The 27,918-nt window shown below is 36.8% G+C and overlaps 1 protein-coding gene across 4 annotated transcripts in view; it reads right to left on the bottom strand.

The window, feature by feature from the left end:
* PTPRR (protein tyrosine phosphatase receptor type R) overlaps positions 1-27,918 on the bottom strand; it is a 234,030-nt gene that overhangs the window by 35,028 nt on the left and 171,084 nt on the right. For all 4 annotated transcript variants that reach the window (XM_025476593.3, XM_025476594.3, XM_025476595.3 and 1 more), the window contains 2 exons: positions 8,717-8,903; positions 6,066-6,150 (listed from right to left, as the gene is read on the bottom strand). In XM_025476593.3, the coding sequence (XP_025332378.1) occupies positions 6,066-6,150; positions 8,717-8,903 (272 nt within the window). The remainder of the gene's footprint in view (positions 1-6,065; positions 6,151-8,716; positions 8,904-27,918) is intronic.

Genomic DNA, 27,918 nt, shown 5'->3' on the forward strand with positions numbered 1-27,918 from the left:
AGAAGTTTCCATAAACGCTCTACACCAGTGAGACTTGAAAAGAGACCTGTTCCCTTCAGTTCTTATAATGCCTACCATGTATATGATTTATTGGGAACTCAGCCCTATAAACTGCTTAGAAGCAGGTTCCTTGTCAAGCTGACTTAAGTTTAGTTTGGAAATTGGTAATTTATAAGATTTCCATGTATTTAGAGGTTTCCAAATACTTTTGAAACAAGAATGTACCATACGACTGAATAGGGGAAAATTGGCATTCTAACTAAAGTCTTTTAGCCTTTTTAATGTTAGATTAGACTCATAAAAAAAAGCTGAGGTTTAGAAAAATTCAAAACCTCATCATCATTGTCATCATCATCCTTATTTTCATCATTACTATTATGATTGTATTCATTTTATGCATTTTAAGTCTACGTGCGTATTTTAAATTTACATATTGGTCAAATTCACTAGGATAAACTTTTTCAGGATGAGTATTTCTGGATTCTATGTTAAATATTTAGCACACCAGTTATGATACAACTAGGCAGTAGCAGTAACAATTCCAGCACTGAGCTATTTTTCTTCCTTCTGCTCTTCCCCTTTTATTTCCTTTCTTCTCTCCTTTTGCTTTCTTCCTCTTTCTTCCACTTTCCCCCTCTCTTCCTCTCTTATTCCTTCTCTTCTTTCTGGTCTCCTTCCTGTTTCTTTTTTCCTCTCAACAAATTATTGAACACATATAGATTTAGTGTACAGAACACATGAAATCTCCCCATCTGGCTTCTTTAAAACAACTTTAGCAATTTAAGTCTTCTACTTAACAGACAAAATGGTACCTGGACCCTGATATTGTTTTATTTATTTATTTTTTTACATTTGTTCATTTATTTTAGAGAGACACAGAGAGAGAGAGAGTGTGAGGAGGAGGGGCAGAGAGAGAAGTAGAAATTCAAGTAGACTCCACGCTGAGTGTGGGACCTAAGCCAAAACCAATGGTCAGACACTTAAGTGGCTGCATCACCCAGGTGTTCTTGGATCCTGATATTCTAATTGGCATCCTATCAGATTTGGTCAAAGGTTATTCTGTGCTGAAGATTTCTTCTCCAGATGGAAATGCATTTGAGATTTGGAGTCCAGGGGAGAAGCTATTGGATGAAAGAAGAGTTTATACTGCTAGTGTATCCTTGGGCAAAGACAGGGCTGTGAGGAATAGCATAGTTCTTCTAGATGAAGTCAAGATAAGTGGGAAATGGGAGGAAAGGCAGGGGTGTGGTTATACCTTCAAGGTGACTGGGAGTTGCCTTCTGTTTGTTGTAGGATAGAGAGAGGACTTCGGGCCTGCATTATCCAATATGGTGCCACTAGCCACATGTAGCTAACTTTAAGTTAATTAAAATAAAATAAAACTTAAAAATCAGTTCCTCAGGTGCATTCACTCTACTTCAAGTTCTCCATTGCCATGTGTAGCTAATGGCCATCGCATTGGAGATACAGAGCGTTTCCATCACTGTACAGGGTTTGGACGGTCAGGGCTGATCCTGGCAGCGCAAGATAGTGATCATATGGAAATTTGCTTTTTCTAAGATCCTTATGAAAATTGTAAGAGGAAACAGGGCTCTTAAATAGTCTGCTTTTGAAACTGTAAGTTTCTTTCCCTAGTTAGCGTTACTATTTTCCGGAATTGGTTCTGAGGTTAATGATCAATGCATCCTCAGTTAGGTGGAGGAAAAGAAGAATAGTGAGGGCTCACTATCAGTGGGAACTTCCCTTCTCACGAATTTGTTTCTTAATTCTCTCCACAGCCCTATGTAGGAAGGATGGCACAGAAAGATTAAGTCGTCTGCCACAAACTGAATCCTCCTGCCAGAGTAAGACGCAAGTCTAACCCCTACATTTCGTTTGAGCCACATAACTGGTTGCCTTAATGAGTGGCTCACTTACTTGCATATCTACTGTGTTCAGGGCACTTAATAGAACGGGAAATATAAGTAGGAAATATTACCGGACCTTACATTTTTAAATATAAAATGATGGCCAAAGTAATTAGGTTTTAATTAATATTGTTCTTAAATTATATCTATATGGCTTTTTATTTGTATAAATAAATTGTGTGCATGGAATAAATACACATAAAACTTGTTATTATCCTTCATTGTTGTGCAAATAACTTCATATTGATGTAGGATCGTTTTTTTTTTTTTCTCCACTGCTTTTGAGATTTAGGATATAGACATATTTTTATCACTAATATTTTTTTATGTTGTGAAATAATGTGATATAAAGTTGATCTTCTCACTTTAATCTACCATGTAGAGTGTTCTGAGCCAGGCTGACATCATCCTTAGAGATACAGCTACGATTTAATTGGTTCTCGGTCATCCATATTCTGCTGCAAGACATCTTCTAAATTATATGGCCTTACTAATATGTACAAGCTGGAAGGTTTTTATTTTTTATTTTTTAAGATTTTGCTTATTTATTTGGGAGAGAAAAAGTAAGGGAGAGAGAGCACGAGCAGGGGGAGGGGGAGAGGAAGTAGGAGAAGCAGATTCCCCACTGAGCAAGGAGCCTGACAGGGTCACGACCTAAGCCAAGGGCAGAAGCTTAACTGACTGAACCACCCAGGTGCCCCCCATGCTGGAAGCTTTTAAACTTGAGTTTATTGTAGGTTAAAACAATTGAAAAAACAATACTTAAAATCTTAATCATTTTTAATTATTTTATACAATGTTTAGAATTTATCCCATATGACAGTCTAAAATGAACCATAAAGAATAGCTTCCCATATCAACTCCAGTCTTCTCCGGTGATTCTCAACCAATGGTGTGGTGTGCCCAAACTATATTTACCCAATTATATTTTGTGCAACAGCGGGTGGGTGGTGTATTCAGCCTACAGACATTTTCAACAGAAAATCCATTATTTGTGACATCAGTTGTCAGCACAGGTGCCCTGGTTCAAGTGATCCACCCAGTTCTGGGAATGGAAAAGCTGACACAGGGCTATGAAGGACTATGTCTGATATCATCAGAGCAGGAAATAGAGAAGGCTGAACTTCACTTATTTTTTTTTTTAAGATTTATTTATGTATTTGAGAGAGAGAGAGAGAGAGAGATAAAGAGAGAAAGGGAGAAAGAATGTGTGAGAGGGAAGAGGGGCAGAGGGAGAGCATCTTCAACCCCATTTCCTGCTGAGCCAGGAGCCCCCCATGGGGCTCTGTGGGGCTTGATGGAAGGATCCATTGAGACCATGACCTGAGCTGAAACCAGCAGTCAGATGCTTAACTGACTGAGCCACCCAGGCACCCCTGAGAAGGCTCAACTTTAAATAATCCTAATAATTTCCAAATCCTTCTGACATTAGCTGGTTAAGTAAAACTGCAATGAGTGTATATGCCTTAGTTTCTTATATTTGGTAAGTTTCAGTTGAAAAATCTTGAGAGAGACAGAGAGGAGCACCACTTGTAGCACATAGCACTTTCACCCCCTTTAGCCAGCTGCAGTCATAAAATATCTTTCAACAGGGACTATATTAATATAGATCCATTAAAAATATGTTATAGAGGAGTGTTTCCAACTCTACCAGAGGGGGCAGCCCAAAAATACCATTAACAGTAATTCTTGATATAACCATAAATAGGGAGAATTTGATGTTTTATGAGTGAATTAATGGGCTTAATTATACAGACTCTACTATTTCAATACCCATACTTTTGAAACATTTTGTGGCTCCATCTTTGCAGAGCTATTGTTTTGAGATATTTATGGGTTTTGCCAAAACCCCAACCATCTGTGGTCTAGTGATTGACAATGTTACATCCTCTCCAAAGCATTTTTGCCACTCTAAGCAGAATTACTTAGTCTTCTCTATACTCCTACACGACTTGGGCCAGATCTCAATTCTGGCTTTTGTTGCTTTGAACATAATTACTCATTTACATGCCTTTCCTCTCTAGCCCATGACCTCCTTGATCTTATAGGCTATTCCTTATTTCTTACTGGTTCCTGGTGTCTAGCTCATTGCTTGACATTGATACATTTCATGAAATTATATTTAGGTCGGGGTTTTTTTTAAAGATTTTATTTATTTATTTATTTATTTGAGAGAGAGCACAAGCAGGGGGAACAGCAGAGGGAGACGGAGAAGCTGGTTCCCTTGAGCAGGGAGCCCAACTTGGGGCTGGATCCAGGACTCCGGGATCATGATCTGAGGTGAAGGCAGCTGCTTAACCAACTGAGCCACCCAGGCACCTGAGTTAGATTTAGTTTTAACATAGTCTAAACAGTGTTTCTCAAAGTGTGGTGCTGGTATCATCTGTATCAGAATCACCCAGGTGTTTGCCTAGAAGTACGGATTCTTGGGCCCAAACAGCAGACTTACTTAAACAGAATCCCTGGGTGGGACTGAGGACTCTAGATTTTTATAAGGACTCTAGGTGATTATTATGAAATTTTTTGGTAACAGCTTTGTTAGGATGTAATTCACATACCATAGAATTTTGTCATTTAAAGTGCGCCACCATACAGTTCTTCATTCACATAGAATTGTGCAACTGTCACCACGATCAACTCTGTAACATTTTCCTTCTCTTAAAATTAACTCCACAGCCTTTAGTTATTTAGCAGCTATTTCCCATGCCTCTCAGCACTAGGTAACCACTAAGACTGTTTCTGTCTTTATGGATTTGCCAATCTGGACACTTCAAACCGCTGAGCCCCCCAGGGATCCCATATCAGTACTTTTTAAGAAGTCTTTGTGGCTTCATCTTCCCAGAGCTATTGCTTTGGACTTCTTATGGATTTTTGCCCAAACTCCAACTATCTATTTGTCTAGTGATTGACAATGATATATTTTTATTTCGAATGAAAGAATGGGACTTCGACTAGAATGTCGGAGTCCTATAGTGACTCTCGGATTTGCCTTTTGAGGAACTACCAAACTGTTTCCTAAGTAGTTGCACCATTTTACATCCCTACCAGCAATGTGTGAAGATTCCAGTTTCTTCCATCCTTGCTAATACTTTCTATATAGTCTATCATTTTTATTAAAATCATGTGGATGTGACGTGGTATCTCATTGCGGTTTTGATTTCTTATATGGCTAATAATGTTGAACATCTTTTCAAATGTTTATTGACTGTTCATCTATCTTCTATGGAGAAATGTTTATTCAAGTCCTTTGCCCATTTTTAAATTGGGCTATCTTTTTTATAACTGAGTGGTAAGAGTTCTTTATACATTCTAGATAGAATTCCCTGGTAGATGTATAATTTACAATTTTTCCCCCATTTTGTGAGTCATCTTTCTATTTTCTTGATGGCATCCTTTGAAGCACCAAACATTTTAATTTAATAAAATTCAACTTATCTATTTTTGTTGTTGTTGCTTGTACTTATGGTGTCGTATCTAAGAAATTATTGACTAATTCAAGGTCATGAAGATTTACATCTGTTTTATACTAAGAGTTCTACAGTTTTAGCTTTTACCTTCAGGTCTGATCCATTTTGAGTTAATTTTTGTATATGATGTGAGGCAAGGTCCAACTTTATTTTTTTTTAAAGATTTTATTTATTTGAGAGAGAGAATGTGTGTCAGTGAGAGAAAGAGAGTGCATGCATAAGCAGGGGGAGGAGAAGAAGGAGAGGGAGAAACAGACTCCTCTAATGAGAAGGGAGCCTGATGTGGGACTCAACCCCAGGACCTCGGGATCATGACCTTAACCAAAGGCAGATTATTAACCAGCTGAGCCACCCAGGCACCTAACTTCATTTTTTTTTGCATGTGAATATTCAGTTGTCTTAGCATCTTTAGTTGAAAACTATCCTTTGCCCATTGAATTGTTCGATGAAATCAATTGACCATAATGTGTGGCACAATAAAAGTTTAGAACCATGTGTCTACTGGAATTGTAAGCTGACCATTATAATAAGAGTAATATAGGATAAAGTCACAGTTTGTAGTCTTGATGTGCATTTATAACTCCAAATGCAGTGTGTATGGAGAAGTTGTGAGGGTGGTAAATGATGAGGTAAGGGTGAATGGGGAAGGCTGGTGCTTTATAATGTAAACTATTTAATTCAAGAAACTTACTTGGCAAAATGGTCTTATAGCGATTTTTAGTTCCATGACGTGGAATGTCAATTTCTTTGGGATCCACGAAGTTCATTGGTATTTCCTGCAAAAATAAATGATATCAAATTAGTGTATCTAATGCTGCCACAAAGAAAATCTTCACAGGGGGCCATCTGATCCAGAGCCCTCCTGAACTTCAAAGTCATTTATAAAACAACAGACTACCACCTCTGGTTGACCAACACCCTTCCTTTCATAAACATATTAGCTGCACCCTGGCAAGCTGACTCTAAGAAACAGCTCTCTGTGTTAGAAAGTATTACTTAACATGGTTATTAAAGAAACATAAAACTTTGATTAGATTTTTAAGATTCCTTCTGATATAATTGCTAGAAATATATACAGACAGCTGAAAATGGACAATGTATTCAAATTTTAAAAAATCTTTATATAAGTTCAGTACCAAAAATTTCACTATGATGGATTCTCTTTTTTTTTTTTTTTTTTTTTTATGGATTCTCTTTTAACATTGTATGACTTTTTTAGGGTTATTAAAACCTCCCTCCCCAAGTGGTAAATATAATATAAAGGGAGTTTTTGTTGATTCAAGAGATGCAATATGATTTTTTTTTGTATTAAGGAATGATTTATAATTCTACTGTTCCACTTGGGGTTGTAAATGCAGTATTTTTAGTGAAGAGCATCCGGACACTGTATTCTCCCACTTAACAAGAATATAAATGTTACTTGGAATATATGTCATGTGCCTCAAATAATTGGAGAGGGAACAATTAGAGCAGAAATGGCTCTGAGGAAACAAATTAGATCTAAAAGGTGAGCATCTGTAGATGACTGAGACAAAGAAAGCAGTAAGCCAAAGTTTTCAAAAGAGTTGAAACAAATGTGTAAGGATTTGATTATACAAAACAGTATGATCTCTCATTAAAATTCTGCAAAAATTGCTTAGATAAATGTTAACGTGAAATAAAAGAACTTTCATCTTTAGATCACATGAAGTACTATTTTTGTTACTTGAACTTTCTTCAATGGAAAATATAACTCAAAAGCCTAGTCATTGAAATGAAATAAATCATTTATAAATTAATTCAAATTGTCCTAGTTTTTAGTCAGTCTGATAATTTGGGAAAAACCTGGCTAGATCATGAATTTGAGATGTGGTCTACAGACAGGGGTAGCTTACTTTTTAAATATCATTTCCTAAACCTGCATTATTTTAGATATTTATAATACTCCTCCCTACTCTCTGCTGCAATTAATATTATAACTTCTCAGTTCCAGGTTACCAAAATAAGCAAAATTGTTGAATATTCAGTAGAAAGCACATGTTTATGTTTGATAATTTCAAATAGGTCAGCCTGTTTTGGCAAAGCCACCATCACCCTTCTCTTTGGTACTCTTTGTTGGCCTTGTCTTTCCTTTAAGGGCTTGTCTCCAAAAAGCTATCTGTGGTTCTAGAAGGGAGTATTAGGCGTACCTTTGGCTAGCTGTGTGATCATTGACTGGTTCTTTCATCTCACTAGGTGTTGTTTTCTTTACATATGAAAAGATGACATACTACAAAGTCTAATTTTTAAAGCTACATGTTCATGTTTTACTTTGGATGCTTAATAATAGCTGACGAAGCTAACAGTAAATCTAGCCCATTGCTAGATATTTCATTATCAGAGTAGTTGCAAATATCTGAACAGACCCTGGAGTGATCAATTTATTAAAATCACCAGACTTGGCTTAAGATGTACAACTGATTTGAGATTTAAAGTGACCCATAAAATGGATCCTCCTTTTGGACAATTATTAAACCTAAGAAGATCTAATCTGTCTCCAAGCTCTGAGTAGACGTGTGTTTTTACAAATCCACATATCACCAGCAACACTGATGGGTTGCCATCACTTTTGGTTAAACTTCCTAATCATCTTTAGCCCACATTTGGTATTTCTGTGCTCCTTATTTCATTAAAGGACACTGCAGGTGCCCTGTTGCTCATGTCACAAACTGGGGTATCATCCCTGATTCTTTCCTTTTCCATGACTGCCTCACCCAATTCAGCCCCCTTTTTGCAGATTCCTATAGGGTTTCCCCATTTTCACTCCTACTGAGTTCAGACCATCATGATGACAGTTCCACAGGATTATCTCTAGAGACCCCAACATACCCCTTTCTTTTCTAATGCTTACTCCACTGCACATAGAGAGATCTTTTTAAAATTCAAGATAAAGTCCAAACATTTGAATATGTATTAAGACTCCGGTTCCTTTTATAACTCTGGAGGCTCAACTTTTGCCCCTTCCCACCTTAATTTCAATGCTCCAGTTGAAACAAACAATTGAATTTCCCAGTGACAGCAAGGCTGTTCCTGCTTTCTGGAATGCCTCTTCACAGCCCAGTTCCTTCTTGGCACTTCTTTGCCTGACCAGCTCCTATGTACTCTGCCTCAATTTTGTATTCACATTCGGGTTTGAACACTTACCAGTAGTTCATGAGATGTAGGGTGGATCTAAAGCCTTGTACTTAACCTTAAGCTTTTAAACTCTAACCATTTGTTTACTGTAAGCTGCTTGAGTGGAGAACGGTGCCATTTTAGTAGGTGCCTCTAGGGTCTAGTTTATCAAAATATCTACTGAGAGTGAACAATAAACAGCGAGCTCACCATGAATTCGCTTTGGAGTAAATGTGAACTTGCCACGACGTCCCTCAGCTGTGATCTTGTGAGTATTCGGCTAGCTGACTGCAGGTACTCCATTGCTACCTTCTCCCGTGGGGTTGGGATAGCCACAAAGGGTTCGACATTCCCCAAGCTACTCATGTCCAGTGTAAGAGATACATTGGACCCTCGCCTGCATTGAGGAAGAATGTTAATAGGTTTGGAAACCACATGAGTTATTTTGATTACACAAATTGGTCTTCCGTACATACACCCAATTCAGCGAGAACTTCTACAGATATAAGGACCAAAAGTTTTTTTTTTTTTAATGGTACCATAGTTGACTATAGCAACTATCCTATTTCTTTACAGGAAACTGACAGTTTTGTTGTTGGAAATAAGTCTGAATCAAGAAAATGCACTATAATTTATTAATGGGTATACTTGCAAAAATAATAGGATGGTAGTCATATTAAGTGAAAAATTTAGGAAAAGTAAACATCACATTTGAATGAACAAATCATATATAACACAACTTTATTGTTTGTATGTCTGAGAGCTCAGAATGTAAACCATATAGCCACCTAATATTCTTGACACCAAAATATTGTACACATGATCTTACTGGACATAGGAAGCTCAGAGAAAAAAAAATATTTTAGTTCATATTATTGACATTGAAATAGAATTTAACAGTTTTAAAATGTCTCTACTGTTTATAATTTCTGAATGAATCCCTAAGAAATAGCGTCTGTATCCTCCATTTATGTATATACGTATGCATGCATGTGTGTTTGTGTGCGTGTATGTGTACGTATTTATTTAATTCTATGATATACTCATAAGGACCACAGAGATCACAGACTCTTATTCTGAGTTTTAATTTAGCTTTCTTCTGTAATTTCCCTCTTCTTGTTGGGTGATGAGGTGGGGCTTTTCCAACTTATAAAGGCCCCTCCTGCCCTGGATAGAAGGTGTGAGTGCTTCTTACCCGTAACCTTAGTTGTGTGGAACCAAGAAATAACTATAAAATAGCCTGTGCAAGACCAACGGTCACAGTCAGAGATTGTATTCACAAGAACTATTAAATTTAAAGAACTATTAAATTTAAATTTATTAAACTTTTTCATGTTTTTATTATTATGCTTCGGTATCTCTGAGGTGATCAAATATGGTGCCAAGGAAATGGAGAATAGGGTATGAACAAAGACAGTAAGAACAAATTCTAGTCCCAGCATACTTCATTTGAAGGGTGTTTTACATGCTTCCGATAGAAATCAGGAAATATTCACATGGCTAGAGCTTAATTTTATATTTATTTATTTATTTATTTATTTATTTATTTATTTATCTATTTTTATTTATGATAGTCACACACACAGAGAGAGAGAGAGAGGCAGAGACATAGGCAGAGGGAGAAGCAGGTTCCATGCACTGGGAGCCCGACGTGGGATTCGATCCCGGGTCTCCAGGATCGCGCCTTGGGCCAAAGGCAGGCGCTAAACCGCTGTGCCACCCAGGGATCCCTAGAGCTTAATTTTAAACAACGGGAAATTGTTAGAACATATAACAAAAACCCAACAAGCAAAAGCCTGTACGTACTTTCCTCTTATGAATTTGCCTCTGGTTGTAGCTTTGGGGCCATTCTATAGTTTCATGTGTAATGTCATTTTTGTTAATTTCTAAATGGTTTGTAATTGTAGTTTTAATTCCTGGTTTCACTTGACATTTGTGTGTTTTTGAATTTATCTTCCTTATTAATTTCTAGTTATTGTACACGCAAATAATCCAATAGTCGTTGGACTTCTAATGTTTGGAATTTCTCCATTCTTTTCTTGAAACAAATACTATGATACATTTTTCTGAATATTTCATAGATACTTTTGGGGGCAATAGACTGATTACCTATTTATATCTATCTCTGTATTTATAAACTTATCTATGTACATATGTGTATATATATATCACCTTACTTAATATATTATTATATATTATTAAAGATATTATTCCAATTTATTTCTTCCTACTGGATTTCTTGAAGCCTGAGATGTATGATCTTCCACAACACTTGTTTTGTTATTTTTCCTTATATTCCTAACAATATTTACTTTATGTATTTCAGCCATTGTTTTATTTGAAAAGATGAATAATTACATCTTTTCTGTAAATTTTATCAATATTAAGTAATTACATTCCTATTAGTTTTATGTTTACCTCACATTTGACATTTCCCCCCCAATTTTGTTGAGACAATTTATATACAGCACCATATAAGCTTAAGATTTTTGGCATCATTAACTGGCTTACACATATTGTGAAACAATTACCCCAATAAATAAACTTAGTTAACATTCATGATCTTCTATAGATACAAAAAAGAAAAAATAAGTTTTTTCCTTGCTATGGAAACTTAGGATCCACTCTCTTAACAACTTTCAAGTATACCATACAGCAGCGTTAGCTATAGTCATCATGCTGTACAGGACATCACGTACGTTACTTAGTTTATTATGTATTATTTATCTTAACTGGAAGTTTGTACCTTTTGATCACCTTCCTCTAATTCATCCTTTTGACACCTCCCAACCTCCAACTTAAAAAAAAATTAATATTGACATACCTGCTATATATTTTTTTGCATGTTCTTCAAAAACCTTTTCTAGTTTTTATTATTATGCTTAACTGTTTTGAACCACTGTTAGGGATTAGGGAAGAGCATACTGGATACCTCATAAAATATCACCTAGCCGATAGGGGTATGCTTGTCCTCCTTTTTTTTTTTTGGTGGCTGTTGGTGGTGGTTGACCGGGCTCCTGTGTTTTTGAGTAGGAGGTAAACAGCTGAGGAGGGTGAAGAGTGGTTCTATTCTCAAACCAAGAATTTTAATCTATTTTTAGTGGGAAAATAGTTTCTACAAGTTTCTCAATCCAGTTTCTCTGGCCTTTAAATTGTCAGAAATTCCTTCTTAATTTTGATAATACATTGTTTATTAGTTTTTAGTGTGTTTGTGAGAATTTGGCTTTTGCTGGCTTCACAGATTTTTTTTGTTTTGTTTTGTAAGGAGTTGGGACAGGCCATATAAGGGATTGCTAATCAGATGTCATTTTATTTTATTTTATTTTAATTTTTTTCAGATGTCATTTTAAACCATTAGTCCATGTAATCAATGTTCAGCCCCAAAAGAATAAAGTATCTGCAGCCTGTCCAGTGAATGATACTCAGTGCTATGGTGGTTTAGTAGGAAGGGGGGGGGGGTCTCTTCCATCCAGAGTGGTCAGAGGTGTATGAAGAGCAGGCATTTGAGTTAAGCCTTGAAGGTTAAAGTTCAATAGACAAGTTTTCGGGAAAGGTTTCTTTCAGGGAGAGAGCCCGACAGGAGAAAAAAAAAAATAATGGAAGCAGGAAATGATAAGGCATCTTTGAGAAATGGCATATAAGCAGTTTGAGCCAGAGTTCAGTTGTATAAAAGTGTATTTGGAATTGGGGGAAGGGTTCTGTAGGAGAAATGAGAGAGAAACAAGAATCATAGAAATAAGCCTATAAATAGCCTGCCCAAATCCAGAAAAGAGAATTTCAAATATCAGGTTATATAAACTTCTATTAGGGCTTTCCACAGCATACATTATTGGGGGATTAGAAGCCTCTGAGATTCCATGTGTAATAGGGTCCATTTGATCTAGCAAGCAAAATTTCTGAGGATTCTGTGAAACCTTGAGAGCCATGGAGGCATTTTCATGCAAGCTTGACTTCGTAAGGGAGAACGACTTTTGTCTGGCAAGGGAAGGAAGAAAGGAAACTAATATTTATGAAACATCTCTGATTTGCCAAGCACGGTTCTAAGCACCTTCACATATGGTATTCCCATCTCCACAGCAGCTCTCTGAGGTTATTACTTTCCCCCATTTTATAGGTGAAGAAGGAACGAACTTAGGGACACAAACATGGAACAAAGACACAGTCCAGGTAAGAGTATGAAACCCAAGTCCTCTCTGGTTTGCTTCCCATCAGCAAGGGTATGGTGGGCAGTGTTCGTTAGACTAGTCAATGCCCCGCGTGGAGCTGGGGGCCAGCTGTGGGAGGAAGGCCAAAGCCACCCAAGTCTAAGCAGACGCAGTGTAGTACTCAGAGTGCAAATTCCATCTCTACAGTCAGGGTTGTCTGGGCTCAACTTCCCTCCTCTCCCGAGTCCCTGCAGCACACCTGTGGTCAGCCTACCTAGCCTTGTGCATCTTAATATCTTCTTGGTGAAGTGAGGAATCCAGGACACCTGCGTCAGAGGGTAACCATGAGGATTAACCTGACAGGGTAAGTAAAATGCCTGAAAGGAGTGGTGCCTGGCTACGATTCCAGGTCACAGTGGCATCAAGTCTGATACAACTCTCGCCTTCTGCCTCTCTAAGGGATCTACCTTCAGAGATCTTTGCAAAAACTCAAAAACGAACCTTAACATCTTGAAATTAATGGACAGGATCAACACGTCTGGCACTACGGAAAAATACATCCTTCTCAGTGACCTATTTATCTCAAAATTTCCCTTTATTATGGCAAATTCATTTCCCCCGTACCCTCGGCAATCCCAGAACACTTCACCTCAACACCTCAGACAATGTCTCAAAGTTCAATTAAGGAATTAATCATGTCCAAGCTGTTGACCTTATGGAGAGCATTCTTGCACAAAACAGCCCTTATCGTGGTGGTGCTCTTCTATCCTGGCCATGAAATATTACCATAGGATGTCGTTAACATGGAAAAAAAAATCCCTGCTTTTGTTAATTCTTGTTTTCAAGGAACAAGCAATATTAAAGTTAATTGAAATACAGCGGAATTAGACAATCAGATGGGTAGGATCAACCTGAAGCATTTGCCCACTTCTTAGGTCTTGTGCATCCAGAGGAGACATTAAACACACATCTATACCTGTTTTAACTTTAAAGACACATCTATGTATGCTTTAGAGTGCTGGTTTTTTTCGACATAAAAGTAACGTGCTCATTGTAGAAGGTTTGTAGAAGTCTTAAAAGGGAAATTAGTATCAGTCACATAAAGTTCACTAGCTTTTATTTAGTTTATTAAAAACATGTTTGTTTATTTGAGCGAGAGAGCGAGAGGAGGGGGAGAGGGAGAGAGATAATGAGAGAGAGCACGAGCAGGGAGGAGAGGAAGAAGCAGGCTCAACCCCAGGACCCCCGGGTTACGACTGAGCCAAAGGTAGACAGACGCTTAACCAACTGAGCCACGCAGGAACCTCAAGCTTCACTAGCTTTTATTTTTTTTTTTTTTCTTTCACTAGCTTTTAAATTGGCATTTAAGTGTTGCTGTGCTAATGGCAATAATGACAGTGACTGATCGTTTTGAATTTTATTTCTTTGGTTAGAATTGAGGATAATACATTTTTATATCATTATAGTTCATTTATCAGTCCTTACCTTTAAGAACTGTCTATCATACTCTTTCCTAATGTTTATACCAGAGCATTACTGTATTATTGTTGACTATGATATATAAGACATTAATTATTTCTCAGAAATACGTGTTGCATCTATATGGCTTATTCTTGCCTTAAAACACCAAGGATTTTTTAAAAGTTATATTTACCTTCCAACATGTCAATCTTTGTGTGTATGTGTGTGTGTGTGTGTGTGTGTGTGTGTGTGGCTTCTTGCGTTGCTTTGATACATACAAATTCTTCTGGAAGTTTCATTTTTACTAAAAGCTAATCTTTTAATCTATCTCTATTTTGGGGTATGGTAAAGGTGAGAATCAACTAGATTTCTTTCCCCCAAATAGATGATCAATGTGTCTAAAACAATTTACTGAACCATCTGGGGAAAACAGGTGTTTTGCAATCATAGAATATTAGGTTTTTAACCAGCTATTACTGACTAATGATCTGGAGGAGAAAATACCACTTTCCTGAATCAAGAGTTTGTCTCCCAGGATCCATAAACCAAAGTGGTAAGAAGTAAGGATAGAATCAGAAAGACATTTCAAACAGAAAATAAATATCAGAAGTCAAGAGAGAATACAAATTAAGATCCGGGGCAGGGGGAACCCTAAAGGATTTAGACGAAAAAAAAATCGACAGAAATAACAGGAGCCCTGGACCTTTAATAGAAACCGAATATGGAAAACGAAGCGCACACACTCTTATTGAGACCTTGCTTCTCCTTTGTTATGTAACTCTGGACAAACTGTTTAGACTTTTTTATGCCTCATGATCGCTGTTGGACAAAAGGGAACATAATAAAAAGCTTTATCAAGCTCCTGCCGTAGCACCAATTATTATTTATGCCAAAAAATAAATAAGCGAGAGGAAATTCAAAAGATACCAATGCAAACAATTGAAGGAAAAAGCAAATTCTTAAGGAAAGGTAAAAGGAATGCAATAAACAGCATGCTAATTACAATTAAGTAAAAAGGAAAACATGTATAAATCTGATGGCCCAGGGCCACACATCCATTTCAGCAAGAGCTTAAAAACAGTGCTCTGTTGAAATTGTTCCATTCTGCACCATTGTTCTTAATGACCAAGAAGTGGGAAGAAAATACAGCTACAAATATAAGGACACTACAATGGACTGTTAGAATAACTCAAAAATAAGCATTTTGTTTTCCTGGTCTTTGGGGAGGTCTGTGGAATTTTAGAAGCTGGGTTTAGAAGCAGAAGAGCTATGGTTTCCAGCACTGGGGCCATCAGGCTATGTCTAATTCTCGGATATGCTGGTCCCTTAGCAGTGCCTCACCCACCAAGAACAGTGAGACTCGAAGCCCGAAAAGGAAGGGAAATGGGAGTCAGAGGACAAAGTGAAACGAATGATCATTTTGCCTGGAGTCCAGGAAGATTTACTTCTGAAATGACTGGATTAAGAAGTTAACTTTCAAAGGGGAGTAGTGGTAGCTGCTTATCTGGAAGTATTGGAAATGAGAACAGAAAAATAGGCATCTAATTAGGGAAATACAAATCAAAACCACAATGAGATCCCACCTCACCCCAGTGAGAATGGGGAACATTAACAAGGCAGGAAACAACAAATGTTGGAGAGGATGCGGAGAAAAGGGAACCCTCTAACACTGTTGGTGGGAATGTGAACTGGTGCAGCCACTCTGGAAAACTGTGTGGAGGTTCCTCAAACAGTTAAAAATAGACCTGCCCTACGACCCAGCAATTGCACTGTTGGGGATTTACCCCAAAGATACAGATGCAATGAAACGGCGGGACACCTGCACCCCGATGTTTCTAGCAGCAATGTCCACAATAGCCAAACTGTGGAAGGAGCCTCGGTGTCCATCGAAAGATGAGTGGATAAAGATGTGGTTTATGTATACAATGGAATATTCCTCAGCCATTAGAAATGACAAATACCCACCATTTGCTTCAACGTGGATGGAACTGGAGGGTATTATGCTGAGTGAAGTAAGTCAATCGGAGAAGGACAAACATTGTATGTTCTCATTCATTTGGGGAATATAAATAATAGTGAAAGGGAATAGAAGGGAAGGGAGAAGAAATGTGTGGGAAATATCAGAAAGGGAGACAGAATATAAAGACTCCTAACTCTGGGAAACGAACTAGGGGTGATGGAAGGGGAGGAGGGCGGGGGATGGGGGTGAACGGGTGACGGGCACTGAGGGGGGCACTTGACAGGATGAGCACTGGGTGTTATTCTGTATGTTGGTAAATTGAACACCAATAAAAAATTAATTTATTATTAAAAAAAATGAACTGTGGACAGATTGTTTCTAAACATAAAATAAATAAAAATATTAGAAGGAAAAAAAAATAGGCATCTACAGATGGCAAGAACTGAGTGCAGAAGGAGAGCAAACAGATTGGATCTTTGAGAGCTTTCCCAGCCTTAATGCTTTTGTTGTGGTTGTTGTGTAAAGAATATATGTAGTTCATTCACAGCAGTCTTTATCGCTGTACACATCCGATCCCACATGGTGAGAAGTGAGATGGTTAATACTGACGCCCTCTTCAGATCTGAACCATTGTGAATCTAGGACCTCAGTCCTGCCCTCCCCTCCTGGTGTGTGCCCTCCCCTCTTTATAATGATCACACATCTGACAGTCTTGGCTTTATCCCAAAGGTGAGCTCAGGCCCTTCCATCTCCGACTTGATTTTTCTTATTTAATTTTGCTTGATTTGTGCACATTTTTAGTTTTCTAGGGTACTCTTAATAAAAAGAAAAGAAAAAAGAGACGTTTTTTACTCACTTGAAATAACAAAGGAGTTAACAATGGTGAGATAGTGAGGTGAAGTCCCTTTACTATGTGTGGATTGACTGGCCCCCACGGTTCTTTGAAACTCTCTGATTCTACTACTTTCAAGTTCCAGAGGTGATGGTATTTAATGAATGGTTTGCTGTTTCTCTCCATCTCTTTACCTTCAAATAAACTATATATAGTACTAACTCCCTTCCTGGACCACTTGACAGATGAAAGGGTAAAATTAAAAAAAAAAAAAAGTTAGGGAGTGCTAGGAGTTTTAAATTGTGGCTTCAATTCAAAGCCCTTGGAAAGTTAAATGTGACATAATGCAGTGTTACTAATGTCTAAAAGCTGAAATAAATGAATAGATATTGTGACCATCCATCGTAAAATTTCCCAAAAGGAAATCCTGTAGGGAAGAAATGTAACAAGGATAAAAGAGACCAAGCACAGGCCCAGGAAGATGACAAATGAATTTCAGTCTAAAGCAAAAAGAAAATCTCACAACGCGGAGAATATTTTTTGGTGTGGGAAATGATTGATTTCCCTACTTGAAAGCACTGACTTCACTAGGTAGATCGCTGCTCTCCGTGTTGAGTGATTAGATAAAAAATTTTGAATTTGTGCAAGGATATCTGATCTTTCATGCATGTATAGGACGAGGCAAAATTTATTACATCCTTCTTTTATTGTTTAAAAAAATAAAAGTCAAAAAAAAAAAAATTAAAAAAAAAATAAAATAAATAAAAAATAAAAAAATAAAAGTCAAGGGGGCACCTCGATGGCACAGTTGGTTAAGCAACTGACTCTTGGTTTTGGCTCAGGTCATGATCTCAGGGTTCTGAAATCAAGCCCCATGTAGGGCTCTGTGCACGCAACACGGAGTCTGCTTAAGACTCTCTTCCTCTGTCCCTCCCCTGCTCTAAAATAAATACATAAATCTCTTTTTTTTAAAAAAACCAAAACAATAATTAAAAAATAAATATAAATTAAACTTATTATATTTTTCTTGAATGACCCTGGAGTGTGAGTTTAGATCAGTGCTCTGTGCTTTACTTAAGCTCTTGAGGCCTCAGGCTACTTGATCTGTAAATGGGGAAGATAATAAAACTCACAGGGTTGATTCACCCTGTAAAAGTTAAAGAATAAAGATAAGTGAACATTTCCAGCTGGCATCTGGCATATAGTACACGTATGTGAAGGGTTATACTAGTTAATACTGATCACGTGGTAATTCTTACTTCACTCTCTGCATAAATGGCTGTGTGGGAGCTATATGGCATAAACATTGCTAAATATTTGAAGAAGGCAATGTCGGGAACGTTGGCTAGTGATGAAAAGTCAATGGCAGTCTTACATATGCAAAATCAGTAGTTCTCTAAGTTGAAACCATTTTTCGTACCTGGAGCCCTTAAAATTCTTACCTCCTGTCCTTAAAATTAATAACTTTTTTTAGATTAAAAAATAATGCATATTCACTGTAGAAAACCTAAAGCTATAGATAACAAAAACAAAGAAAAATATCCCATAATACCAACACTTAGAATGACTGCTGATAACATTTATGTGTATGGTCTTCAAGTCCTTGGATGTATCTATGACAACATCTAGATTTTTACTCTACATATTCCTTTATGACCTGCTTTTAAACTGAATACATCGTGAATGTCTTTTTATGTCTTCAAATTTATTTAAAAACTATTTTCAGACACTCTGTAGTATTCCATTGTCTGGATGTGCCATAGTTTGTTTATCCAATACCTTATTTTTAGACATCAACTTGTCTTCAATTTTTCACAATTATAGACAAGACTGCAAGTAAATAGCCTTGTATCTAAATGTTTGTGCATTTCCATGATGATTTTTAGGTTGAGGAGTTCTAAACACTAACTTAAAAACCCTGAGTTTGGAGAAGTCACTGAATGCATGGAACGTGGAAGAGGCATGAAGATCACCTCTTGTGGCTCACTGACATGGAATTAGCTCAGACCCCCTTCATCTATTGTTCAGACCTTTGCAGTAGCTCCCCAGAAAGCTTCTGTAAGTCTAAAATCTCCTTGGCTGGTATGTTCTTTACCAGAGAACATTCACCAGAATGATGTCTGAGCATTGAAAATATGATAATCAAACTCTAGGGATTTTTTTTCCTCTCAAATTTCTTAGCAATTTTTCCAGGATGTCTCCGATATAGTCACTAGAAATGACTGATTTTAAAGTGTGAACTCCTTGAGGGCAAAGATTGCAATCCTCCCTCTGTATCCAGTCCTGAACACATGGAGAGTAACACTTTTGTTGTCTGCATGTATGAGTGATTGCAAATAGTTGGTTAAGGTAATACTATGTGTAATTACTGCACTCTGATGGCTTTTCCAATCCTTCTGAAGATAGGAAAAGTGGGGGATCATGTTACATAGAAGTTGGAAATGTGGAATGGAGAAGCTATACTTATCCAGGTATAGTAAATATTACAGTTAATATTTAGTTTGAGTCTTATTTAAGTATCAGTGAAGTCTAGCATTAACATCCTAAAGAGCTATGATGATTTTGTTAGTAGAAAAAAGAAAAAAAAAAGTAGTGTTTTGCCTTGTAACCACGTATGATTAATTTTTACTCTTTTTTTGGCACTTAGTATTGTTTTGACTGTCACTCATGGTGAGGAGGCTGTTTCCTTTTTAACAAAAGAACAAAATGATGGTAGTTCTAATTTTAGTTCCCAAGTTTAGTTTTTCCACGTTTATATAATTAGTTAAGAAAAAGATGATGCTGAATGAACATTAATAAGTCTCAATGAAAAAAACATTCTGGAAAGAGAAATCTTTCTTTGACTTTTAGCCGATGTATACATACACACACACACACAATTTCCTAAGTAACACAATAAAATTAATAGCTCTCTGTCTCTTTAAGCAATCAGTTATCAAAGAGCTCTTTTAGTACTGAACATTACAAATAAATTATATTTATCTATGTTCAAGGTCAGAAATGACACACATAATTATAATGACCCAGAGTTTAGCTAAAATGTAAAATCATCAAAAAATATACAACTTCTCAGCTTCCTCAGTTTTTTGTTTTTCACCTGGTTGCAGCCCCATTTTTAAAAACTGAATTCTTAGAGAAACCTAACTGCTTTTTAAGACTTCTTCAGTTAAAAAATTTTTTATAATACATATGCAATTGACTTAGCATTAATTTTTCTTTTTTAGCACTAATAAATGTATTTTATACACATGTAATTTTTATATAATTTTTATATAATATATATTATATTATATATAAGTTATATATAATATACACAATTGAACGATAGTTGACAATATTATGTTAATTTCGGGTACGACATAGTCACTTGACAACTACATATTATGTTAGGCTCACAAGTGTAGGTACCATATTTTTTCAGTTTTAAATAACAGTGAAGGGGCAATTTTATACCTTAATAGCACAATACAAAATATAGCTATTAGTAAGGCAGTAATTTCACCTCTGGCTGTAGTTAGAGTGCATGCTGATAATACATCTCAGGAATTAATCACTGAAAAGAGAAAACTTGACTACTTGGAGGACTCTGCTTAGCAGCAGCAGCCTATACAATTTTTCCTCTTAAAAAATCAGGTAGGTTGGTAAACTTCTTCCTCTTGCCTCTGCACAGATTATCAGGCATTGTCTGCCTAGGTCCACTTTGGGAGTCCTTGTGTGCATGGAACTGTGTCGTCATGATGGGAATAGAATAAGAGCTTTAGAAATGTGTTGTTTGATGATTTGTTCTTTCAATTTGCCATATTATGCAGTCGTACATTACTGAAGGTATTCTGTGATTAGAATCTCAACCACGCTACAAAAAGCAGTCAGAGTGATTTGGATCATAGTGGAGCCAGTTGAAAGCTAAACTTTGACAAGGATAAATACTGCTTTCACTGCATCCAGATAATTTGGAATGTTGTATTTTCATTTTCATTCATCTCAAAATATATTCTAATTTCCTTTTGTGTCATCTTCTTTGACCCATTGGTTATTTAGCCCTACACAGTTAATTTCCACTTATTTGTGAATTTCCCAAATTTCCTTCTGTGCTAATTTTTAATTTCATTTCATTTGATCAGAGAATATATTTTGTATGATTTCAATCTTTTAAAGTTTATTTAGATTTATTTTATGGTGTAAAGTTTATTTAGATTTATTTTATGGCGTACCCTGGAGAGTATTACATGTACATTTGAGAAGAATTTGTATTCTGCTGTTACTGGGAACAGAGTCCTGTTAGGTCTACGTTTTATAGTTTTGTTATTTCCTTGTTGACCTTCTGTCTGGTTTTCTTTTCATTATTAGAACTGTGTTATTGTGGGGATCCCTGGGTGGCTCAGCAATTTAGCGCTTGCCTTTGGTCCAGGGTGTGGTCCTGGAGACCCGGGATCGAGTACCACATTGGGCTCCCTGAATGGAGCCTGCTTCTCCTCAGTCTGTGTCTCTGCCTCTCTCTCTCTCTCTCTGTCTCTCATGAATAAATAAATAAAATCTTTATAAAAAAATAGGTTATTATACGCTCCTAATATTATTGGTTTTTTTCCTAATATTATTGTTGAATTACTATTTCTGCCTTCAATTCTGTCCGTTTTCATGCTCCATTGTTGGGTGAATATATGATGGCAATTCTTACGTCTTCTAGCTGGATTGACCCTTTTATCATTATAAAATGTCTTTGGCTGTAGTAACATTTTGGGGAGGGGATATGGGTACAGGATAAGGTAAAAATACCACAAAGTTCACCATTCTTGCTGAGATTCAGCTGTTTTTCTTGAATAAATTCTCAAATTGTTGTAAGCTTTTGGTTAATTTCCAGAATTCTGAAAAGTCAATTTTGACCATTTTTGCTAGCATTCTCATTGATTTTACGGAGGATTGGATTTTGAATGTTCTTACTTTGCTATTCTAGAAATTCTCTCCTGCCTATTCTTTTTTAATATCTTTAGTGGTAAAAATATTTGTCTTTTAGGATGGATTTGTATGTTGGGAACAGTCAAAAGTTGTTTGGAGTGATATATGATGAATAGCTGATCAATTTGAATAGAACAAAACCTTAGAAAATAGAAAAAGAAAAGCAAACTAAACCCAAAATAAGCAGAAGGAAGGAAACAGTAAAGATTAGAGCAGAAATAAATGAAACCGAGGCTAGAAAATCAGTAGAGAAAGTCAATGAAACCAAAAGTTGGTTCTTTGAGAAGATCAACAAAATTGACAAACCTTTAGCTAGAACGGGCAAGAAAAAATAAAAGACAAGACTCAACTGAAATCTCAAATAAAAGAATCGACATCACTCCTCACTTTACAGATAAAAAAGATTATAAGGGAATTCTATAAACAGTGGTATACCAAGAAATCAGATAGCCCCGATTGACAAATTCCTAAAAAGACATAAACTACTAAAACTGATTCAATATGAAATAGATAATTAGTAACTCATCTAAATAGAACCAGAGTAAGTAAAAAGATTGAATTAATAACTTTTAAAACTTCCTATAAAGTAAAACCTAGAACCAAGTGACTCTAATGGAGTCTACCAAGTGTTTAAGGAAGTATTAACAGCAATCATTCAAAAACACTTTCAAAAAACAGAAGAGAAGGAAACAATTCATAGCTCATTATATGAAGCCAGTGTTAGCCTCAAACCAAAGCCAAAGAATATAACAAAAAATTACAGCTCAGTATTAATAAGAATCAATATCAATATGAATCTAGGTGCAAAAATTCTCAGCACAATATTAACAAACCAAACTCAACAACCTATAAAAAGATTACATAGCATGACCAAATGAGGTTTGTCCCAGGAATGCAAGGTTAGTTTGATAAGCAAAAAATTAAACAATGTAATAATATGCCATAGTAAAAGGATAGAAGACAAAACCCACATATCATCTCAATGAACTCAGAAAAAAAAATTTGACCAAATCCAACATTCTTTTATGATAGAAGCACTGAATAAACTGAGAGTAGAAGACAGCTTCTTCAACTGGATGAAGGACATGTTTATTAAACACCCACAACTAGCATCATACGTAACCGTGAAATATGCAAAATTTTCCCTCTAAGATCAAGCATACATTTTGTGCAAGTAAGGCACAAGGACTCTTCCACTTTTATTCAATATTGTCCCAGAAAGTCTTAGCCAGGGCAATTAGACGAGATAATGAAGCTAACAACAACAACAAAAAAATCTAGATCGGAAAGGAAGAAACAAAACTATTTCTATTTGCAGATAGCGTGATCTCATATATAGAAAACTCAAAGGAGGTGTACCTGGGTGGCTCAGCTGTTTAAGTGTCGGACTTAGCTCAGGTCATGATTTCAGGGTCATGAGACCAAGCCCCACATCAGGCTCTGTGCTCAGCCAGGAGTCTGCTTGAGATTCTCTCCCTCTGCCTCTCTTTCTCTCAAGTAAATAAATAAATCTTAAAAAAAAAACTCAAAGGAAAAAAATGCTAAAAGTAAAGCTCCAGTTACATAAGGTTGCACAATATAAAATCAATAGAAAAAATCAATTGTATTTCTCCATATCAGCAACAAATATAAAAAATAAAATTAAGAAAACAATTCCATTTACAATATCATCAAAAAGAATTAAATATATGAAAATAAATTTTGCAAAAAGTGCAACAGTGGAACACTACAAACTATAAAACATTGTTGAAAAAAATTAAGGAAGACCCAGATAAATGGATGACATCTCATACTTATGTATCAGAAGACTTAATATTAAGATGGCAATACTTCTGAAATTGATCTACAATGTCAACGTGGGTCTTGTCAAAATCCCAGGTGACTATTTTGCAGAAATTGGCAGAGACATAGGCAGAGAGAGAAGCAGACTCTGTGCAGGGAGCACGATGTGGGACTTACTTGATCCCGGGACTCCAGGATCATGCCCTGGGTCGCAGGCAGACGCTCAACCACTGAGTCATCCAGGCGTCCCCCTGATAAGCTGATCTTAAAATTCATATCCAAATGCAAGGAACCCAAGTAGCCAAAATGATCTTGAGATGAACAAAGTTTATGGATTAATGGTTCCTGATTTCAAAACTTACTTACTACAAAGCTACACTAACCAAAACAATATGGCATTGGCACAAGAAGAGATATATAGGTCAATGGAATAGACTTGAGAACCCAGAATAAATAAGAAAAGATGTTCAACCTCATTAGGCATTATGAAATCAAAACCAAAAGGAGATACTACTTCACTCTTGCTAGGATGACTATGATGAAAAAGATGAGCAATGACAAATGTTGGTCAGGATATGGAGAAATTGGAACCCTCATACATTGCTGGTGGGAATGTAAAGTGGTATAGTAGCTTTGGAGAAACAGTTTGGTGGTTCCTCAAAAAGGTAGACCTATAGTTACCATATGGCCAAGTAATTCCAGTCCTAGGTGTATATCCAAGAGAAACGAAAACCTATGTCCATGCAAAAACTTGTATGTGAATGTTTATATAGCACCATTGTTCATAATTGCTCAAAGTGGAAACAATCCAAATGTTCATCAACTGGTGAATGAATATATAAAATGTGGTAAAGCCACACAGCACAATAATATTCAGCCGAGGAAAGGAACAAAGTATTGATACATGCAACCACATGAATGGACCTTAAAAACAGTAAGTAAATGAAACCAGACACGAAAGGCCACATATTTCATCATTCCATTTATATGAAATGTCCAGAATAGGCAAATCCTTAGAGATAGAGAGCAAGTTTGGTAGTTGCCAAAACTGGGGAGTGAATGCTAACAGGTATGGGGTGGTGAAAAAGTTCCAGAGTTAGAGTGGTAAAAAAAATTGTCAAGACCTTATAATCAATCTTCGTTTTTTATCACATAATTTTAATAATAAAAATGCCTATTCATTACAAGTTTAATAAAAGTTTTATTGATTGTTGAAAGAGAGAGAGAGAGAAAGAGAAAGGAAAGAAATGAAAAGAATGGGCCAGAAGTACTGAAAATATTTTCCAGAGAGACTGTTCTGAAATGATAAGAGCTATAAAGCTTCACTGGAATATATGCATAGCTACAGGGAGAGTGGCAGCTCTCATTATTTGTGGGGCAGTAACGGAAAATTTTGTAGTCAACACATGTATGTGTTTGCATAACACAGTAGAGATTTTAGAGAAAATATCTTACAAAATAAGATCAACGCATGTCAGTCTCACCATGGGTTTCATGAGTGAAAATATCACGCAGCTCAAGATCCCATATATCTGTATCACTCTGCCTATTTAGAAACAGGCAGCAGATTTCTTAGTAAAGGTAACCATGGTGACAAATTTTCTTCATACATCTTTGAATTGTTGTGATGACCTGCATTGCTTTTACTTCAATGTACGTTCTCAGTCTTTCAGATTAGATATTAAATTTAATTAAAATCCCTTTGCACACACACACACCGGAAACCTGTAAGGGTGTCTTCTCTTCTCTCAGAGCTCATGGGGGAACCTCTTCCTGTTAATATGTTTGCAGTCAGAGTGCAAATGTTCTCATTTCTGCCCCTCTGGGTAAGTGCTGGGAGACGGTGCAGGAAAAGAGCAGAAGAAAAGAGAAAGCATTGATTTTTACTGACTGTATCATCTCTCTAACTAGAGTCAGGCAGGAGTGCTGACTTAGCTCAACTGGAGCGGCACTCAGCTGGCCCTAGGATGAAGGGTGCCCACGCCCCTGAAGGGGCTGAGGGGCTAGTTATGTAGTAATAATGTAATGTAATATTGCAAAGTAATGAATAAGTGCTACTAATGATGATGATAATGATGATGATGATGACAATAGCACCTAACACTGATTAAGCTGAGCTTGCAAGTAGTAGTTTACTTGGGGAACCTGGGTGGCTCTGTTGGTGAAGCGTCTACCTTTGGCTCAGGTCACGATTCCAGGGTCCTGGGATGGAGCCCCGCATTGGGCTCCCAGTTCACTGGTGTGGAGGGGGAGCTACTTCTCTCTCCCTGTCAAATAAATTCTTTTTTTTTTTTTTTTTTTTTAAGTAGTTTACTTGTTTCTATGTTAATTTTTGAAAAACGGGGCAGCCCAGGTGGCTCAGTGGTTTAGCGCCACCTTCGGCCCAGGGCGTAATCCTGGAGACCCGGAATAGAGTCCCACGTTGGGCTCCCTGCAGGGAGCCTGCTTTTCCCTCTGCCTGTGTTTCTGCCTCTCTCTCTTTCTCTGTGTCTCTCATGAATAAATAAATAAAATTTTGAAAAAAAAAAAAAAGAAAAACGTATTATGATTTTTCCTATATTATATATGGAGAAACTAAAGATGTTAAGGAATTCATCAAAAGTCAAACAGTAATAGAGGTAGCATGATTCCCAAGACTTCATTTTAACCCCAAAGCTGTGATGAAATCAGTGCAACCATAAGTAATTACTGAGCACCTACTATTTTCTCGAAAACATGTAAGGAGATGGTTGCAGCCAAGGTTAATAGGACATGGCTTCTGGTCTTGGAGACATGACGGTCTTTAAGGAAAGAAAAAACCCCCTAGAGATGGTTTGAATATGATGTAGCCTGTCATGGAACAGAGTAGAGTCATGCCTAAGAAGTCATAGGAGTAGAGATTATGTATTAATTTTTAAGGGTACAGCGTTTTGTACCAAATCCTTGAACTTCCTTTAAGTCATTAGAGAGGAACCCTTACAAAATTAAATTTTCAGAAAGAAAATGTCCACGTTTATGGAGAAAAATTAGATATTTTAAAAAGCAATTACATTTAATACCTATCTGAAAGCTTCTAGAAGTCCCTCACTTCCTGAATGTAAGCGGTAGGTATCTGAAGTCATCAACTAGTGCACAGCAAGTTCTACCTTTACCTAAAATGAACTCAGTCCAGACTGTGAAAATCTACAGTGTCCGGTTTCTCCAAATGTTTATCCAAGAACACCAATTTATTTAAATACACACTCCTGTGTTTGTTCAGGGTCCACTTAAGAGTGTCCCACCCAGGGGGTGCCTGGCTGGCGCAGTAGGTAGCATGCGACTCCTCTAATCTTGGGGTCGTGAATTCAAGCCCCACGTTGGGCGTGGAGCCTACTTAAAATAAATAAAATAAAAAAGCAACATTAAAAAAAAAAAAAAAAAGCGTACCACCCAGCAAGCAGTTACAGGCTTCGGTCTGTTAGAACACTTTAGGAATAAACCAGGATGAAGGTTGCCTTCTCAAGTCATTGACCTTTCACCTTGGAATTTCAGAGTAGGGAGTTTCTTCCTTTGGCCAGAGAAGAGTCAATGACTTTGCTGGTTTACTCTGTGGCCACGGACTGTATCTAAAATACCATCACTTCTCAGATGGAAGGAAGGCCTCAATTACCTGGAAGAGTGTTAGCGATAAATGAAGAGAGTGGCACTTGATTTGATTGCCATGATCACATTTTGCCAACGTAAATACATAATCATGTTATCAGCGATGCCTTGTACAAGGAGAGATGTTTAAATAGAAATTATTAAACATAGTTGCCAGTAGTTAAAATAAGCCTTTCCTCTCAAGTGACAGGGATTTGTTGATCTGATGCCATTTGTAGTAACTCACTTTTATTTCTGGGTTTTCTCTTCCCCACCGTCAGATGGAATAATTTCAGGATCACCCTGAAAACCAAATGGCCATTCACTCAAATGCAGATATCACGCATTCCGGAGTAAAGAATCCTTACTTTGGATAGTGTGTTTTATCACCTATATAATGGCCAAGGAGCAGATGGACTGGTAAAAAAAAAAAAAAAAAAAAAAAAAAAAATTTCTGGAATGCAAAATGACATACACATTTTTAAGAGTGAGCTGAAATTTGTCATGGAGAGGACACTTTTATGCTTGCTGTAGGAAATATATCCCTTTGCTTTCCCATAAATAAAAAGGTTCTAAGTTAGCATGTTTCAACCAAATCAAATAAAGTGGGGAAAAAAAAAATGCCAGAAGCAACGTCCCACTAATTTTCCAGAAACAGCCAACAATTTGATATAAGATT

Source organism: Canis lupus, chromosome 10 (assembly GCF_003254725.2).
Source record: "Canis lupus dingo isolate Sandy chromosome 10, ASM325472v2, whole genome shotgun sequence".
Taxonomy (NCBI): Eukaryota; Metazoa; Chordata; class Mammalia; order Carnivora; family Canidae; genus Canis; species Canis lupus.